At 39.4% G+C, this 18997-nt stretch overlaps 1 protein-coding gene across 4 annotated transcripts in view; it reads left to right on the top strand.

Moving 5' to 3' along the window:
• PDE7B (phosphodiesterase 7B) overlaps nt 1-14955 on the top strand; it is a 151639-nt gene extending 136684 nt beyond the window's left edge. The window contains exons 11-13 of one of the 4 annotated variants that reach the window (XM_060167781.1): nt 4572-4652; nt 13170-13486; nt 13800-14955. In XM_060167781.1, coding sequence (XP_060023764.1) covers nt 4572-4652; nt 13170-13264 — 176 coding nt within the window. In that variant the 3' untranslated portion in view covers nt 13265-13486; nt 13800-14955. Of the gene's footprint in view, nt 1-4571; nt 4653-10068; nt 10794-13169; nt 13768-13799 lie in introns of those variants that run through there. The other 3 variants (XM_060167782.1, XM_060167779.1, XM_060167780.1) reach the window with 3 other exon arrangements.
• The last annotated feature ends 4042 nt before the right edge of the window (nt 14956-18997 follow it).

Here is an 18997-nt window from a genome sequence, read left to right as displayed (position 1 = left end):
TCTCTGTGGATATAAGAATGTGCAGGACTGTTTGATTTTTACTCTGACCTTCATTTTTATGAGCTGAGCACAGCCTAAAGGCTAAGTGCCATTTGGGATCAATGTTTTCCACTCTGACAGAAGGACTTAGACTTTTTTTGTATTCCTTTCCCTCACTTTCTTAAATAAAGTGAATAATGAAATAGAGCACAGCTGGCCAGTGTTCGTCCTCTCAAATATATACAGTGAAAAGACAAGTGGCCCCAAGTTAGGGTATAAATTTTAAGAGATTAACCTCATTCAGAAGTAAAGCAGTGAATTAACAGCAGGATCTTGATGTTGGGTGGGATCTTGGCCTTTAAACACAGCTTGTTTCTTCAGGCCCGGTTTCAGGGCTCGGGATGTTTTTTCAGGCACAACAGTGCCCTGATGTTAGTGACAGGATCAGGTCTGAGAGGCTGAGAACAAATAAAGCCTGAAGTGTCCCACATACCAGTTCTGTGGGGAGGTCAAGTAGCAACAGTGAGCCTTTTGGAGAAGGCTCCGTAGAAAGATGTGTCAGTGACACTGAGATGGTCCCAAAGACAGAAGACAAAGCAGAACGGATAGGGTTCATGTGGGACCAGCAGGCTGTGCTCCGCATCTCTTTCCTTTGAGTAAAAGCACTCACGGAGCTCCCTCTCTGTGTCCTTTCACTTCAAATGAGTGTGAGTGGTTAGAAAACAAAAGGCCAGTTCTACTTGCCCATGATATAAAATCTCCACTGAGAGAAAAACAAAAGGAAATATGATGAACTTAGAGCAAGGAGGTTTCAGGTTAGATAAGATAAATACTTTCTTTACTATAAGATAAAGAAAATATGGAAATAGCATAGCGAGAAAAGGGCTGGGATCTTCATCCTTGATCAAGCAATGATTCTACTCTGTCCCTCTTGGTTTTGACTCAGTCATGCATTCTTGTTGGCACTGATTGGAGTTTAACCCTTTCATTTGCTTATCTTGAGCCCTATTTGGATTATGAGCAGTTTGGGGCCTGGACCATGTCCCCTGGGCAGATGGTAAGGCCCACAGAGCTGGTGAGTGGAAGTTGTTAACTAAGTGGAATCAGTGGGATCTACCAATAAAGGTAATCTGTAAGATGTCTTGGCAAAAACTTGTCCTCATAATAATATGCACGTGCAGCATCATAAGATAGAACAACCTAGAATATTTGTAACTCTGATCACTAAAGGTGAGCTTTCAAACACTTTGCTGTGGCATGTTTCCTAGCAGAGAAAGGAGAATTCAGAGGGTATGTCGGGTCCTTTTTATTTAATAGCCTTATGGTCTAGCAGAAGTTCAGCTTATTTAAGAGAAGACCAGACTCTCGGGTTATCCAAACTTCTTGTCCTCCATACTGAATTATTTTTTTAGAAATTCTGTAAAGCACCATTTGTATCACTTTGACTAATCTTCTTCTGGCTTTCAGTTTAGGATTTGGGCTTCCACAGACTGCTAACAGTCCCAGCCAAAGTATCTTTAATGATTTGTGATGTTGAGCAAAGGAAAAACCCTAAAATCAAGGTCAGGGACAGAAGGGGAAAGGAAGATGAGATCCCATGAATTAGGAAGACAGTGTTAAATTCTCAGAACAGACATAGGATTCAAACATCATTCACCCTCGTCCCCTCAGTGCCTTAAAAAAGTAGAATTTCTGTCCTATTGTAACTGCAGATTGGTATTTCTCAATGAACCAAGATTCCCAGAAGTTTTCGTCGAACATCTGCTTCCAGCCTTGTCTAATCCTCAGCAAAGCTGTGATTTTCCTATGTGCAAAGACCCACTGGGGGTGTCATGAAGGAGGCAAAGAATTATAATTAATGTTTCATAAGCTCAAAATACTAACCAGTAGAGTTCCTGGAGGAAACTCCAATCTTCCTCTTTGTATTCTCTACATTGATTAACGAAGTGTCTGAAATGTGCAGTGCTTTGTAAATATATGTTGAAATAAGTGAATGACTAAATGATCCAATTGGAAGACCAATTATGGTAGAGGTCACAGGAGAAGACCTAGTGCTGAGGATGGCAGAATCTGAGCTGGGTATTCAAGGATGTGTAGTGACTGCACTTTCCAATAGGATAAACATGAGGCACATGTAGCTAGTTAAATTTAAATTAATTAGGTTAAATAAAATGGAAAATTTAGTTCCTCAGTTTTCTTGATCTGATTTCAAGGGGCTACTATAGTGGGCAGTGCAGAGAACATTTCCATCATTGCAGACAGTCCCAGTGGTCTAGACAGAGAGGAGCAGAAATGGACAGAAGCACTGCAGACCATCCCCCTGCCTCATAGACCAGCTTGATCCCATAGAAGGTGAGAATATGAGGATCTGTTGAGGCCCCTGTACACCATGCTAAAAGTAGAGAACATGGCAATGGGAGTCATCTTAGAAAGTACAATTAGGACAACATGTATAACTGAAGCAGAAGAAATACGAAAGAAACTAGCTAAGAAGCAAAAAATTGGAATGAGTTATAAAGAAACCAGATAAAGAAAATGTGGTGTATGTGTACAATGGAATACTACTCAGCCACAAAAAGGAATGAAATTTTGCCATTTGCAACAACATGGATAGACCTGGAGGGTGTTATTCTTACTGAAATAAGTCAGACAGAGAGAGACAAATACTGTATGTTTCCACTTATCTGTAGAATCTAAAAAATAAAACGAATGAATATAACAAAACAGAAACAGACTCACAGATACAGAGAACAAACTAGAGGCTACTAGCGGGGAGAGGGAAGGGGGAGGGGCAAGATAGGGATAGGGGATTAAGAGGTACAAACTTCTAGGTATAAAATAAATAAGGTACAAGGATGTGGGACTTCCCTGGTGGTCCAGTGGTTAAGACTCCGTGCTTCCACTGCAGGGGGCGCAGGTTTGATCCCTGGTCAGGGAACTAAGATCCCACATGCTGTGCAGCCAAAAAAAACAATAAAATAAAGATAAATATTAAATTTTTTTAAAAAGGTACAAGGATGTAATGTACAGCACAGGGAATATAGCCAATATTTTATAATAACTTTAAATGGAGTATAATCTATAAAAATATTGAATCACTGTGTTGTATACCTAAAATGAATATAATATTATAAATCAACTATTTTTCAATTTAAAAAAAGAAAGAAAGAAACCAGACTAGAGTCAGGCAGAGTGAAAGTAGGGAAAATAGATGTTTCAACAGAGGAGTAAACAGGATTTGCTTCCTCAATACAGAGGGTAGAGGGAAGGGAAAAATCAAAGACAACTCCTCCAAAGTGTCAGACTTAACTGAAAAATCACTATTAACAGAACTATGGAGGCGAGGAGTAAAACCAACTTTAGGAGAATTCATTTTAATATTAAATGGTGTCATGCTCTGCCTTCAGAAGGCTATTATCATCTGACTTCCCTGAACTCCTCAGTTAAGCCAAAGTGATTTCCTCACATCAGTTCTGAGAATCACGAGGGCCCGAGAGACCATGGGAGCCATGGCTAAAGTCTTAGGGAAAATGACAGACATGTGGCATCTCAAAAGATCCTAGCTTAATGGTTAAGTGCAGACCCTCTGAAGCCAGACTTTCTGGGTTGGAATCCAGGCTCCCCTCTTCACTGGCAGAAGGACCTTAGGTCAACATATTTCCCTACGCTTCATCTCAATTTCCGCATCGTAAAATGGGAGTTATAGTGAGGTTGTTATGAGGATTAAATGAATTATTAAATAGGTAAAATGCTTAGAACGTGCCTGACACACAGTAAGCATGATATAAATGTTATGTGTTTCTCTCCTCTAGTTTAGAGTGCACTCACAACTGAACTCAGCTAAGTGTTTCTGAGACCCAGCTTCTGTACTGATTAACCAGATTGTTTTTCCCAATGAAGTAATTATGCACAATTTTTCACCTTCAGGAAGAATTGATAAAATACTTTGATAAAGCTTTGCATGATGTATTTCTTTTTTGCTCTAGCTGATGGAGACATTAAAAAGAAAGATCATCCTGAGCTTTATACTTTCTTTAACTTTCATTTACACTAAGTAAAACTCTAAGGAGTAAGAATGAAAGATACCAGACCCTTATTTTGGATTAATTTTGTAGCTACAGAGATGCTCTTCAAATGAGATCTTTCTACTTCCTCTTCCCGATTTCCTGCCTACTAATTATTCCCGGTTGTTCAGGTGAAACCAGATGAGGGTCAGGCAGAGTGAAAGGAGGGAAAAAGCATAAAACCTGTTTTCTTAATCTGCAACTTAAAACCAGAACTTCCATCTCATATTAGGAAACTGGCCATTCGTTTTCTTGTTTTTATAGATTTTTGTTCAAAAGCTTATTCTAATCCCAGAGCATACCTATTTACAATGAGCCTATTGTAAATGATCGTCGATACTCTGATATTTTAAATTTTCGCAGAAGCTACCAGAGCAGAGCAGAGCCAGTTGTTGCTAAAGGGTTCCTAGTGATAAGGCAGGGAACAGTAATTCCCAGATAACTTCTTCCAACTAGATCATTAAAACTATCAACACTCATTTTTATAGGTTCTCGATTACCAATGTGTTTCTTCTTTTTTCTTCTTAGGTGACCTTGAACAGAAATTTGAACTGGAAATCAGTCCTCTTTGCAATCAACAGAAAGATTCAATCCCTAGTATACAAATTGGTGAGTCGAATTCAATTTTAATTTTAAATCAACAGTTTCAGCACCTCTGCTAAGAGTCACTAAGAAGATCTACACACAGCTTTCTCAAGATCCAAACGAGAGGTTTAATCAATGGCCCTTTGAATGGCTGAGTCCAAATGAACACTCTAGTCATGACTAATTACCAACTGAGATGAAAAATAGGGTAAAGGCTTTGTTACAGACCCTTAATAACTAACCTGTATTAACTTTGTAGTTCAGAATTGAATCAAAACCAAATGAGTAGAGGAAAGTAACAAGAATCAACTATTGGCTGCTGAAGATTGGATTAGCTCGCACTCTCTTTAGGACATGAAGGGTGGGAAATCTGCAGTTCAGGATCCTTCCAATTTGGTCATTACCCTTCATCCTCAATGCTCAATACTAGGGGCTTGGTCCCCAGGCCCAGGCCCCACCAGCCATGTGACATGGGATCCCATGCTTCTCTAGTCTTCACTTCAAAATGGATTTTCAGTCTCATTCTCTTAGGACCACACTCTCAAGTGTCAATTGCACTAAAATGTTAAACGGTGACGTTAATGCCTCTAAAGTAATTGTTTGTTTCTATCACTCCTTGAAACACTCTACCAATTCCATCTATGTTTAAAGCAAGTCTTTCTGTTCCTTGCAGTTCACTCCAATTAAAACCAAACTCAATTGATGGACACTTAGGTTGCTTCCATGTCCTGGCTGTTGTAAATAGAGCTGCAGTGAACATTGTGGTACATGACTCTTTTTGAATTATGGTTTTCTCAGGGTATGTGCCCAGTAGTGGGATTGCTGGGTCATATGGTAGTTCTATTTTTAGTTTTTGAAGGAACCTCCATACTGTTCTCCATAGTGGCTGTATCAATTTACATTCCCACCAATAATGCAAGAGGGTTCCCTTTTCTCCACACCCTCTCTAACATTTATTGTTTGTAGATTTTTGACGATGGCCATTCTGACCAGTGTGAGGTAATACCTCATTGTAGTTCTGATTTGCATTTCTCTAATGATTAGTGATGTTGAGCATCCTTTCATGTGTTTGTTAGCAATCTGTATATCTTCTTTGGAGAAATGTCTGTTTAGGTCTTATGCCCATTTTTGGATTGGGTTGTTTGTTTTTTTGACACTGAGCTGCATGAGCTGCTTGTATATTTTGGAGATTAATCCTTTATCAGTTGCTTCATTTACAAACATTTTCTCCCATTCTGAGGGTTGTCTTTTCGTCTTGTTTGTAGTTTCCTTTGCTATGCAAAAGTTTTTAAGTTTCATTAGGTCCCATTTGTTTCTTTTTGTTTTTATTTCCATTTCTCTAGGAGGTGGGTCAGAAAGATCTTGCTGTGATTTATGTCATAGAGTGTTCTGCCTATGTTTTCCTCTAAGAGTTTTATAGTGTCTGGCCTTCCATTTAGGTCTTTAATCCATTTTGAGTTTATTTTTGTGTATGGTGTTAGGGAGTGTTCTAATTTCATTCTTTTACATGTAGCTGTCCAGTTTTCCCAGCACCACTTATTGAAGAGGCTGCCTTTTCTCCATTGTATATTCTTGCCTCCTTTATCAAAGATAAGGTGGCCATATGTGTGTGGGTTTATCTCTGGGTTTCTATCCTGTTCCATTGATCTATATTTCTGTTTTTGTGCCAGTACCATACTGTCTTGATTACTGTATCTTTGTAGTATAGTCTGAAGTCCAGGAGCCTGATTCCTCCAGCTCTGTTTTTCTTTCTCAAGATTGCTTTGGCTATTTGGGGTCTTTTGTGTTTCCATACAAATTGTAAAATTTTTTGTTATAGTTCTGTGAAAAATACCATTGATAGTTTGACAGGGATTCCACTGAATCTATAGATTGCTTTGGGTAATGTAAAAAAATAAATGAAATAGATAACTAATAAGAACCTGCTGTATAAAAAAATAAATAAATAAATAAAATTTAAAAAATAAAAACATGTTGCCACATAAGTGAAATATAGCAGTTAAAGGCTGCATGTTAATTTCAAGATTTGTTAGAGCAGAGATAATAAACTTACAAAAAAAAAAAACTCAGAACTTTAACTCTTTACTTATAAACTATGGCCCTGACATGTACCATTTCATGTTCTTCACCAGTTCCCACAGACCTCAGACAGCTTAACACATTCACAGTGTTGCAAACCTCTGCAAGCTCAAGGCTTAATGCCTGGAGATTGGGAGTGAAAGGGTCACCTGAAAACATCAGTTGAAAACTGAGAAAACCAGAGCCAGTTAGAAAGATATGCTTCCAATTACTGAGGGTCAAGTTGAACCCACAGTCCCACAAAAGAGTCACAAAGTCAACCTAAGGAAATAGGAACAAAATTTATCTAGTTTAAAAAATTTGAAGGGAATATACAAATGTTAAAATAGATGTGTTGGAACTCTGAGATTACTGGTGATCTTTTTTTTTCCAAAATGCCCTTAATATCGTTACGTTCTTTTTACAATTAAACCGATTCATCCACCTGAAAAAGGGAGAGGGGTGTTGTTATAAAAAATAAAACCCTGCAAGAATCCAGAGCAGATGAAGCTACAGAATTGCAGGGGAGGGGGAAGGGCATCAACATCAACAGAAATGCAGCCTCAGCCTCTTTGGATCCAATGCCCTATCAAGTAGGAAATTCTGCAGATGCAATTCAAAAGGAATAGACCCCCAACCAAAATGCTAATCCTGGGACCCAGCTTGCTAAATTCTGGCTAGAAAGAAATTTGCCAGCCACCTGTTAAAGACATTTTGAGCCCCCAGAGAAAAGCATTCACATTATTAAGCACACAACCTAGATTTACAAGACAGACTTGATTTCGGAGATTCTATTCTCTTGTTGTCATGAGAACACGCTTATTTTGTCAGATCATATGTCCTGATTTTCAGCTCAGGAAAATGTGGTTACCATAGATACCTGTTTTTAAAATGGGATGGGGATTGAATGAAAAGGAAAATCCCATGGATGCTACACCAGCACACCAATAAAGAGAAAGAGGTGATTATAAAACAACCCTTAGTAGCTAAATCTTTCTGTCTCTGTTCCACATCTCCCAGCTCTGTAGGTTCAAGGCTGGGAGGTGTGGTGTGCATAGGTAGATCAGACTAAACTGGAAAAACCCAAATAGATCAACAGAATCTAATGGGAACTGTGGGCTCCAGGCTCCCAGACAAGGATTTTTCCAGTGGGTGCTAAATAATGCAGCTAGTTCCTCCGTTCTGATTACCCTGGGATTGAAAATGTCCCCTCTCTTTTTCCTTTCCCAGTCCACAGTGAGGATTTCCTGAGAGCCATCTCAGGCTTAGACCTGATTTTCTGTTTAAGTAATTCATATTTACCCAAGTGAGACAGGGATTTAATATCCACCCCCCCCACACACCCATATTCCTCCCCTCTCCCCATCAAACTCTACATTTTAAAAAGAAGGCATTAAATCAGGGCTTCCCTGGTGGCACAGTGGTGGGAAGTCCGCCTGCCGATGCAGGGGGCGCGGGTTCGTGCCCCGGTCCGGGAAGATCGCACATGCCGCGGAGCAGCTGGGCCCGTGAGCCATGGCCGCTGAGCCTGCCCGTCCGGAGCCTGTGCTCCGCAACGGGAGAGGCCACAGCAGTGAGAGGCCCGCGTACCGCAAAAAAAAAAAAGAAGGCATTAAATCAAATGAATCTCTAATTGGTGCAGCCTATAGAAAGATGAGGAGAAAGAGGCTTTCCTTCAATCCCTGTGTACTCTGAAGCCATCATTTCTCCCCTGCCCCACTCCCATCACTCCAGGAAGACAATATCCCGGCAAAGTCAGGCTCTACATCGCTTGAATAGAAGAGGGAGGTTTGCACAAATACACAAGGAACCTATGGGGCAGGCTCCCAAGTGCAGAAGCCTTTCTTCATGTGAAAAACTGCCTCATGGTGTTTCTTCAGACTTTAAAATCACTCTTCTATCTCCTATAAGAGGTCTTTATATCTGACGAGTAGAAACACAGAGGTGTAATTCCAGAGTAATTTCAGGAAGAAAATGAGTTGATTTTTAAGTACTGGATTTTTAAATGTGGGATTTGTAACTTTTTTATACTTAAGGTAAACCTGATAAATATTCACAACTTAAACTTTAGAATAGTATAATATTGCACACTTTTTAGATACCTAATATCTAATCTCTCTTAAGATGAAAGATATCAAAATTAGATATGGAGATTGTGAAGGAGGTGAAGAAAATTCAAGAATAGCAAGCAAGGACATTCCAAAATGAAATCCTTTCTTGCTGACTCCCTGTATAACCTTATCAAGATGTAGACAGTAAGTCACTGGCTTAACCTTCCTCCTCAGGTTCAGGTAATCTAAAATAATCTTATACTATTCAAATCATATTTCACATCTGATGAGATGATGCAGGCATGTACAATAAAATTTTGCTTTGCTTCATTCTTTTTTCATCTCTATAGCATCCTCAAAGGCCAAGTATCTGCTGTTCATCCAATAAAAGGATAATCAAATCAAGCCTTATAATTCACATGCCCGTAAACATACAGGGTTAGTCGTTGGAAGATTTCGTTAGCTGAAAAACACCTGCCTTTTCTCCCCATACCTACATTTCAGGGAAATATAATAAAACCTAAATATATCCAAATTTGTGATGAGTCCAGTTATTCCAGCCTAGACTGGAAGTTATCTTTGCTTTAATAAATCATGTTTAATATGGAAGGCACATTAACAGTGAAACATGGTTAGAAAGCAAGAAGGCTAAAATAATTAAGAGAACAGACATGCAAACAAAGAAGTCTCATATCAATCCATCTTATCTAGTCATTCAAGCAGAACATTTATGCAGGTAAAAATCTGTATTGAAGACGAATGAACTTTTATTACCTACACCTAGTTGTTTAACATAATTGAAAGTAAGACAAAACTATGAAATGATAATCCTGAAAAAATACCCTACAGAGTAGATGTATCAATTCTTCAGATGGTCTAAATCAACGAGGTGCCCCTTCCTGGTATCATTTGCTCTTTCCTCCCATCCCCCACCCACCCTCCTTAGTTCTAGCACAAACTTTTTTTTACTTTTTTCTTTATATGTCTTCTCCCTTCTTCAAATAATAATAGCCAATATTTATTGTTTATTATGTGCCAGGAGCTTTCTAAGCATCTTCACATGTGTTAAGTCATTTGATTGTCATAACAACCCTATGGGTTTGGTACCCTTCTTAACGCCTTTTTACAACTGCAGAAACTGAGGCACTGGGAGGTTAGATGCCAAGCCCAAGGTGACATATCTTACGCTTCGACACTGAGGGCAGGGACTGCATCTTGGTGGCCTTCTTACGCACGGGCCCAGCACATCGTGGGCCCAGTCATGTTTGTTAGGGAGGAAGAAGTAGGTCTTACTGCCCTGCTGGTGATGAGCTTGGCCTTGCCTGTTCCAGGTTTCATGACCTACATCGTGGAGCCCCTCTTCCGTGAATGGGCCCGTTTCACGGGACACAGCGCCCTGTCTGAGAGCATGCTAAGCCACCTGGCGCACAACAAAGCCCAGTGGAAGAGGCTGTTGCCCAACCAGCGCAGAAGCAGCAGCGGTGGCGGTGGCAGCGGCGGCCCAGACCACACCGGCCCAGGGACCGAGGCTGAGGGGCAGACCGTGACCGAAGGCGACGCCCCGTAGTGCCAGCCAGGCCTGCCCCCTGCTCTGCACACTGAGAGTGTCAGCCTCCTCGCGCAGAGGCCTCTGGGAGGGCAGATGCTCTGAGGGGCTCTTGCCGGTAAACCCAGCCCCTCTCTGGGTGTCGTCCTGGGGCTCTTTGGAACGCCACCCTCCTCCCGCTCACCTGCCTCCCTTTTTCCAAGTGTACAGAAGCCATCCGTCACCTCAGCGTTAGCTGCCGAAATAAGCAGCTCCATTCCGCCATGAGGGAGCTGATTCCAGGGGCCGGCTTGGCCCTCGAGGTGAAGACTGGGGAGTAAGAAAGAGGTGCTCCTGCCGTGGGCCCCTCAGGTCCTGGGTCACACTGAGACAGGCGGCACTTCCTAAGTCCAGAGCATTTTTAGCGTTGGCCCTCGGACTGCTGATCTGCATGACAAAAACACCAGCATATTTGGAACTCCAAGGATATTGGTTTCAGGTGCAAGAGCACAAATGAGAGCGTGAGAGAAAGTACCTTCTATTTTAATAATAATTATTATTATAAAAATAATAATAAATCTTTTTAACTTTTCTATTTTATGCACTAGACAATGGATCTAAGACTATGGGCAAACATTACTCAATGTACCCAAACTCGAACAGGGGGTTCACTGTTTTCTTACGGACTTTATGCCACTTTGGGTCAGAGATTTGGCATCTTCTCAATTAAGAAACCACGTTTCCTATCCGATCCAAGGGGAAGGTGCTGTACAGTTCATTCCTCTGCACCATTTGCCAATCTGTCTTTTATCGATAACTCAGATTCAGTGACATGTTTATATTCACACCTGTACATTCTCTGTAAATATCAAGCGCTACTGATTCCCATGCCAAAATACATGAGTATTATGGGATTGCTACCTGTATAAACAATGGCACTGTGAACAGAATACTGTTAGTTTTAATACAAGAGAATGCATTTGTAAATATGGTATAGAGTTTATTAATATACTATTGTTTGCAGATAAAGGCCTTAACTTTAAACATCTTTCATCTTCTGTAAGCTGCCCAACTTAAATCCTCACAGATGTCCTCCTGAACTGCCTTCCCATGTCCATCTTTATGCTTTCCAGCTAAGGTCACAAAGCAAAACTGAATAAAGTCTTTGAGGAAATATTTTGGAAACTTCACATGCATTCCGCTTGAGACCATAGTGTTTAATCTGTGGCACCAAGCATTGTTTCCTCAGATGAACAAGACCCTTCAGCAAGCCTGAAGTCACTTTCAACACAGCGATGTTGCACTCTGTTTTAACAAGCCAGCTGATAAGCTTGTGTTTATACGACTCTTGTCATGGACATGGCAGTGTGTCAGCCTCGCGGGACACATAGCAGGTCTCACAAACCTTCCGTGACCCCATCATCTATCCATCAGGGACTTCCCTGCTCCCCTAGCACGCTGTCGTCTGTTCTGGCTACAGTACCAAAGCATCTCTGGTTTATGGTTGGCGTGCATTTCTTTGGTTTATGGTTGGCGTGCATTTCTTTGGTGTCAATAGTAACTGGATTTTCCTTTTTCCTTCATTTCATGTGAACAACTACGCAACTGTTTAGCAGACGTTAACATAACTTAAGGAAAGAAAATATTTCAGTTGTCTGATAGAATTTACCTTCCTGGGTAGGTTTTTGTTGCCATTTTTTCTGCATATACTTGGCTGGAAAATCAATTTATTACAGCATTCTTCTCTAGTCAGCTAAACTCTGTGCATTGAACATTTTCTTTATAAGTTCTAGCATAACTAATGTTAGATGAAAATTGGCAATGCCCCCTTTCTTTTTACCTTAAACAATGTGGTAGTGGGAGAATGATACTATGATTGTTTCTGCCACTATCAACGTGTTTCGCAAGCTGATAGAATGTCAGCTAACTCTCATTTCCTAAGTGCAACTCTTTTTTTTTTTCTTTCCTCCTAACGTACAAATGAAATGTTAGAAACTTGACTGGATTGTATTAAGTTCCTGCAGAAAGACTGAGGCTTGCAGAATAAAGGTTTAGAGGAAATTTGGAAAGTTAGTCGTACTTTCATTAAAGCAGAAGAGATTGTCAGATGGTACTAAAGAAAGTGTGAAAACTTCATGAAATGGGTGGATGATAAGTTGAAATTATTGATATGGGTAAGAAAGGAAGTTGTGAAAACGTAACACTAACTTTGGGTTTTTTCCTGTAATAACTATGAACTGACACATGATTTTTTATTGCTTTAATACTCTGAAGCTCTCAGCTTGGTGAAGCCCCGAAAGAGAATGTATTGAATGTATTTCTGCTTCCAAACCTCTCTTATTTTGGTTTGGGTTGGGCTTTTGAGTAGTCTATTTTTAATGTACATGAGATCAAATCAAGGAAAGCAATTACTGGGGAAGATACAGTAGAGATAAGAAAGAAGATGCTATTTTAGCTAATGGAGCCTCTACTTTGAGTTTAGGAAATGGACTTTGTTTAAACTATATTTATATAATAATTTAAATAAATAAGACTGGACGTGGTTTTAGTAGTTCCAAATTTATAGGACAAAAGTGTATTAGGTCTTGAAGAAGAGCTCACAGAGAAAACTACCAAATATCTAACAGTTGAGCCTATGAAGCAGCTACTAGTACGATACAAATTTGAAGCAAAATGAGATGTGATGCATAAACTAGATACATTTGTCTCCTTCTTTCAACCATCTGGAGATTTCTTGAGTTTCTCATTTTTTGACAAAAGAAAAAGGATATGAAAACTCTTTTTTTTCCTGCCTACTGGTGGCTCTCTAGCAATATTTCAATAGAAGGTGTCCAGTGTCCAATTACTAGTTAAGACACAGCTGTTGGATTATCCGTGGGCTTTATCTTCACATTCTTTTTCTCTTAGTCCCTGGACCATCACAAGCTGACTTTCCGAGTTTAATTCCTTCAATGCTTGAGAAGAAAGGAATCAAAAAGCTATTTTTAGTAAGTGAAAGCTAAAGTTAAAATCAAATTAAGAGAGAGAGAATAGATATCACTGCCAGGCCTGATAGGCAAAGCCTTTTTCTTTTTACAGCACCTGTGAACAGTCAGAACCTTGTTCCTGGAACGCTGACCTCCCCATAACTCCCTGCTAGGCTGAGTGAAAATCCTGCTCTGTTTCTACCTGCCTAAGGCTTCCCGCAATGGGATGTGGAGCGTGTCCTGCAAAGCTGTCACCAGGTAGTGCTTCCTACAAGCCACAGACTTGTTTTGTAAACTTTTCTCATGTTGAATCAGATCTGCTCACTGATTTGAACATTGGTTATGAGCTTGTATCTCACTGTATTTCTTATGCTTTGTTCTTTTACGCAAACCCTTACAATTGTGTTGTTTTGTGTACACACGTGAGGTTTGGGAAAAAAAAAAAACACACCTTGTGAATTTTTGCTCAAAATGTGGCCGAAATATCCATTGGCATGTCTAGATAAACAATTAAAAATAAAGATAATTTCTTAAAAATATTGCAATATGAAAATATTCTGATTCTCACCAGGTAACATGTTACCAGCCAACCAATCAGATTCAAGGTCAAGGTCAAGAGCACAGATGCAGCCATGATCCACGGGACTCATTCCACCAGGGGCTGCAGAAACAGCCATGTCCATGAAGCCATCATTTGCCAGTTAGTACCAAGATAGGGAAAAAGGGCCACCATTCAGCTCTGCATTTCCCCTGAGTTCTGATATTTTTCTGATCCACATTTGTCAAATTCATATATGAATGAGAATGAGGTACAATGTTTTAGGTTCTGGAAACATAGTGGACTTACTTGTGAAAACTATGGTCTTGCATTTCAGGATTGAAAGCCAGCAAGAACAATAGAACAGTTCAGGCAGGACAACTGAGTGTCTAAATCTATCTGGAAATAGAGGAGGAAAAAAAAAAAACCCACCACCCATGGTTCCCAGGAACAGTCTTATATCTTTACATAGTCTCCTCACGTTCATTTTGTTAAGATTTGTATTCAGAATCTCACTGATACCCTAATGCTTCTCCATGTCTGAATGCAAAGTCACTTTTTTCATTTGTCCATACTCCGTATCATCCAATCAAAATCAAAAGTGGGACCCCAGGGCTTCCCTGGTGGCGCAGTGGTTGAGTCCGCCTGCCGATGCGGGAGACACGGGTTCGTGCCCTGGTCCGGGAGGATCCCACATGCCCGCGGAGCAGCTGGGCCCGTGAGCCATGGCCACTGAACCTGCGCGTCCGGAGCCCGTGCTCCGCAACGGGAGAAGCCACAGCAGTGAGAGGCCCGCGTACCGCAAAAAAAAAAAAAAGTGGGACCCCCAGTGGTTTCCCAAGTAAAGGTCAGACATGACTTTCAAATGTACCCAGGAACCTAGCAGACACATCGTCAAATAGGCCAAGCCTATGTAAGCAATTGAATTTAAATCAATTTTTTTTAAAGAAAAATCTTTTATTGCAATAAATATAGTATATGCTGTTTCATACCAACGAGGCAAAATAGAGCTATTTATTCGTATTTATATTTAAAGTATATTTTTAAAGAATAGTTCAACTGGCAAATTTTTATTATCCAAATATTAATATTAAAAATGACAGAAAATGTCTTAAGTGTGAAAATCTACGTGGTGCCAATAAGCAAAATATTTTGTAGTGTCCTTTAATCTGTTTTGTGTGTATGTATGTGTGTGTGTGTGTGTGTGTGAATTTCCATAATACAGAAAAACACTGGCATTCGTTCTTCTCTTTGGTAATGTATGTTCATTTGTGTAAAACTATAAATTTCAACAAACAATATTTGTTGCTCTCAGTCTCTCACAAAATATCTTTTTATTTACATGTAGAAATGTAAGCAAGTAAGTGTATTTGTACAAGCTGTTTTGCTATGTCACACAGTCAAAAATTTGGAAAACAGAATTCACTAAAAAGAAATTTCTGTTTGACAATTGTTAACTCCTGTAGAACTTATGAGACCATGGTCTTTCAAGTCAAGGGTCTATATTCCTTTCAGCTTACTGCAACATTGCTTGATTTAAACTTCGTCATGATTGCAATATTGGTCACTGCCATAAAGTAGGAAATTCAAGGGAAAAAAGAATCTATTTATTGTGTAAAAGGTGTTGACCTAGGATTGTAACACACACATGAACTATACAGGGATAAGTAAAAGCAAATGCCATCTGGGCAGTCAGAGTGATTCCATAACTGTGTAGCCTTACCCCAATGAAAACAGGATTGGAAAAATTAGGACTATCACAACCAAAGTCAGTAACCTTGTGAGATCAGCAAGCCACAATTGCCTTTTCCTCATTGGAAATTGGAATAATGTAAATCAACAAATACTGACTGAGGATCTACTATGTGCCAGAGGTTGGGCTAGATACTTGGGATATAAAAAGACCCAATCCCTCCAGAGCGTTCAGACTTGTGTCAGAGATTGGCACTACCAGTGAACTCTTCTTAGAGATTTCATGAGGACATCTGTGAGGGCTTACCTCCTGGAGAACAATGTAATATAGTGCAGATAAGATGTGGAGACAAAAGTGGTCCCAGTCTTGGTTCTGTCACTAACATATTCTGTGACTTCAGGCAAGTTACTGAACCTCTACAAAATTATTTCTAGACAATAATGGTTTTGTTATGGTTTTGGTGTTGTTTCTGGTTTTGTTACGGCAATTAAAAGAGATTGCATACAAAAAGCACCTAGCACTCTGTCTGGTACGTGGTAGGCTTTTCAGAGACGCAAGTTCCCTCCTCTTAAATTATAAGATGCTTTACAAATAGCCATTCACACGTGGTAAGAATGTGGAGAATATATGGAGAATAATGCAGTAAAGAGATGCTAGTGATCTTACACTGGGAAGACAAACTCATTTCTATATATATTTTTTAAAACAGATTGATTAGTTTATGTACTCATTTATTGCAAGATTGGGTAAAAAGATTACTCAATGAAAACTCTTGCCTCAACTACAGCCTACTTTTCTGTTTAGTCCTCTATATTCTAGAGTAGAAGATAGTGTATCTTTTGTTACCAGTTTTGTCAGAAATTTCTGTGAAGGAAACAGCTCCTAAGAACAAAATATGAGGCATTTATCTCCCTTTCATCTATGCCACCAAAGCCCCAAATCCAGCTGGTGATAGCTCTGGTCCTCTGCGTCAGTCCCCAAAAAGTTTGCTGGGCTTTCACAGGCTCTGCAGAAGCAGGCATGGGCTGGTGCTTCCAGGATACACTTGGTTCACTCATTCACACATCTCCAAATGTGTTCTCAGCTAAAGTTTACTGCCTGCCCTAGAGCAGGGCGCGGAATGCAGAGGCATTTCCTAACAACATGTCGGAGGAGGGAGAAGACTCCGTCCTGCCTCCGTGGGAATGTAATAGACAAACATTTGAATAATGACTAAATGAGGAGCTTTTAGCTGTGAAACAGTCCATGATTTTTTTTTAAGTAAACCAGAGAGATTATTAGACAAATTTTAAGTTTTAGCTGATATGGTTTGCAGATGCATGATTGCCTTGCTTAGTTAGTCATCTAAGCAAGTGTATTTTTGATTCAATTGCCTGAAATACTTTAAATTCTAGTATTGCAAGTGCTGATTTAACCTCCAATAATTTTTTCCTTTTAAGGAAGTGGTACGGTGGAGTTTCAAAAGTGAAGGCTTTGGAGTCAGACAGACCAGAATTCAAATCCCTCATTATCACATGCTGTTTAACCCCAGGCAGTCAGTTTAACTTCTCTGTGCCTCCATTTCCAAATGTATAAATCGAGAGGAACACCTACCTCCCAGGGCAGTGTGAGGTCAAAATTAGAGGACATAGATAAACATATAGCATGGTTTCTAGCAGAAAGAGGGTACTCAGCAAATATAAATTCTTACATCATTTAAAGAACAAAAATCTACAAAATGGGAGTTGGGATATGACTTTTGCTCTCTCTAGGTTGTACTTTTTTGTGCAAAAGAAAACACAAGACCCATTACTAGACATTGAGCATGATTGTATATACAGATGACCAGTTTGACTATAAAACAATCCTTATAATATGGACAAAATATTGTAAAAAATGATTATAGAGGAAGACAGTGTCCCTAGGGTACTAAGGATACACTAATAAGACCAGGGACAAACAAGGAACTGTCTTTTCTGACTGTAAAGTAAGTACTCCTCAGCCCAACCAGAGAGAACCAGTCTGTCAAGGCTTTCCTAGAGGTAATGATAATACAACCCGGTTATTTAGTTAACAAAACTTGATACACTGTCAAGTTTTTCATGAATTCCATTTATATCCTATAAATTCTATCCATAGAAATTTCCAGTGGCCCTTCCTCTTGTAATATTAGATTCTGGCCACTGACAGCAGAGGTGGAGAATCCAGGAGAGTCTCTGTAAATAGATGATCCTAAAAGAGATTCTCTTCTCCCAAACTATGCTTGATAATGCATATGCTAAAAGATGCTAAGTATTCCTTGAAAAAAAATGGCTTCATAGCCAAAGATATTTAAGAAACAATGGATTAAACACCCAGGCTCCTCTCCTGCATGCTTCTGTGAACCTCCCATATGCTAATGCACAGTTCCAAGAAGACAATATAAATGATATTGTTTGGATCTAATTTCGGTTTCATATCATGAAGGATTCCTTGACCACAACCCACAATGATCTCCCTGTTTATCATTTGCTTTAGTTTTGTCAGTGATTATTAATTATTTATTATTGATATGTGTGTGTATTTTCTGCCCAACTTGAGATTTAATATAACATTGTGGTTAACTTGCTTGAGTTTGTGGCTTGAATTTACCACTTACTAGGTGTCTGACCTTGGGCAAGCTTCCAAACTTTTTGTGCCTCAGTTTCTTTATCAGTAAAATGATGATAAAAAATAATACCTATTTCATAGAGTTTCTGAAGATTGAAAGATTTCATGCATATAAAGCACTTGGAACAGTGCCTGGCACACAGAAAGCACTCAATTAAGTATTAGCAAAACCCAACATCTCCCTCGCCCCCTGATCTACAGGTTCCTTGATAACAGGAATAATTATCCTTTTTAATATATTCTCCACAGTGTAGTACAGAAAGTACAAAACAAATGTTTCTTAAATGAAAAAACACATTTTTGACTGATAAAATGAAAATCATATCAGAAAAATATGTTAACATTTAAATCCAAACAAACAAGTTCCTATTGGAACAATAAATGTCCCGATAATTTGAATGCAGATGTTGTTTTTTGATTTTGCTGATTTCTATCCAGTAGACTTGCTTTGTTTCTAGGAAGATGATTTAGGAAAACAACAGGTTTTCTCCTCCCAGTTTATGAGCCTACTCTTCTGAGTGGTGAGGGCAAAGATAATTCCCCTGAAAAAACTTGATGCCCAAAGATTTCTAGTTTTTTCCCATCCAAATAGAAAAAAACCTACAGAAGGACCACTAAATTACTTCCTTTGCAGAGCTAATAAGCTTTGCAGAGCTAATAAAAGTAATACACAATCCAAGAAAAGACAGAGATAAATCCCAACCCTCATCTTTACAAAGGAACATGAGAGCAGCAGATGAATCTCCTATTTTATCTTTGTTTCAAGCACTTGCAATCACACATAACTGACTCCTGCTTTTTTTTTCCCAGGAAGCAACTACGTGTGCATTTTTTAAGTTGTCAGCAAAGTATGCCTAAGGGATCAAAATGAAGGGTCAGTTCTTGGGGTTATTTATCCCTTTCCACTTCC

The sequence above is a fragment of the Lagenorhynchus albirostris genome, chromosome 12, assembly GCF_949774975.1.
Source record: "Lagenorhynchus albirostris chromosome 12, mLagAlb1.1, whole genome shotgun sequence".
NCBI classification, from domain to species: Eukaryota; Metazoa; Chordata; class Mammalia; order Artiodactyla; family Delphinidae; genus Lagenorhynchus; species Lagenorhynchus albirostris.
Note: the sequence above shows the minus strand (reverse complement) of the source record. Positions and strands in the feature narration are given on the sequence as shown.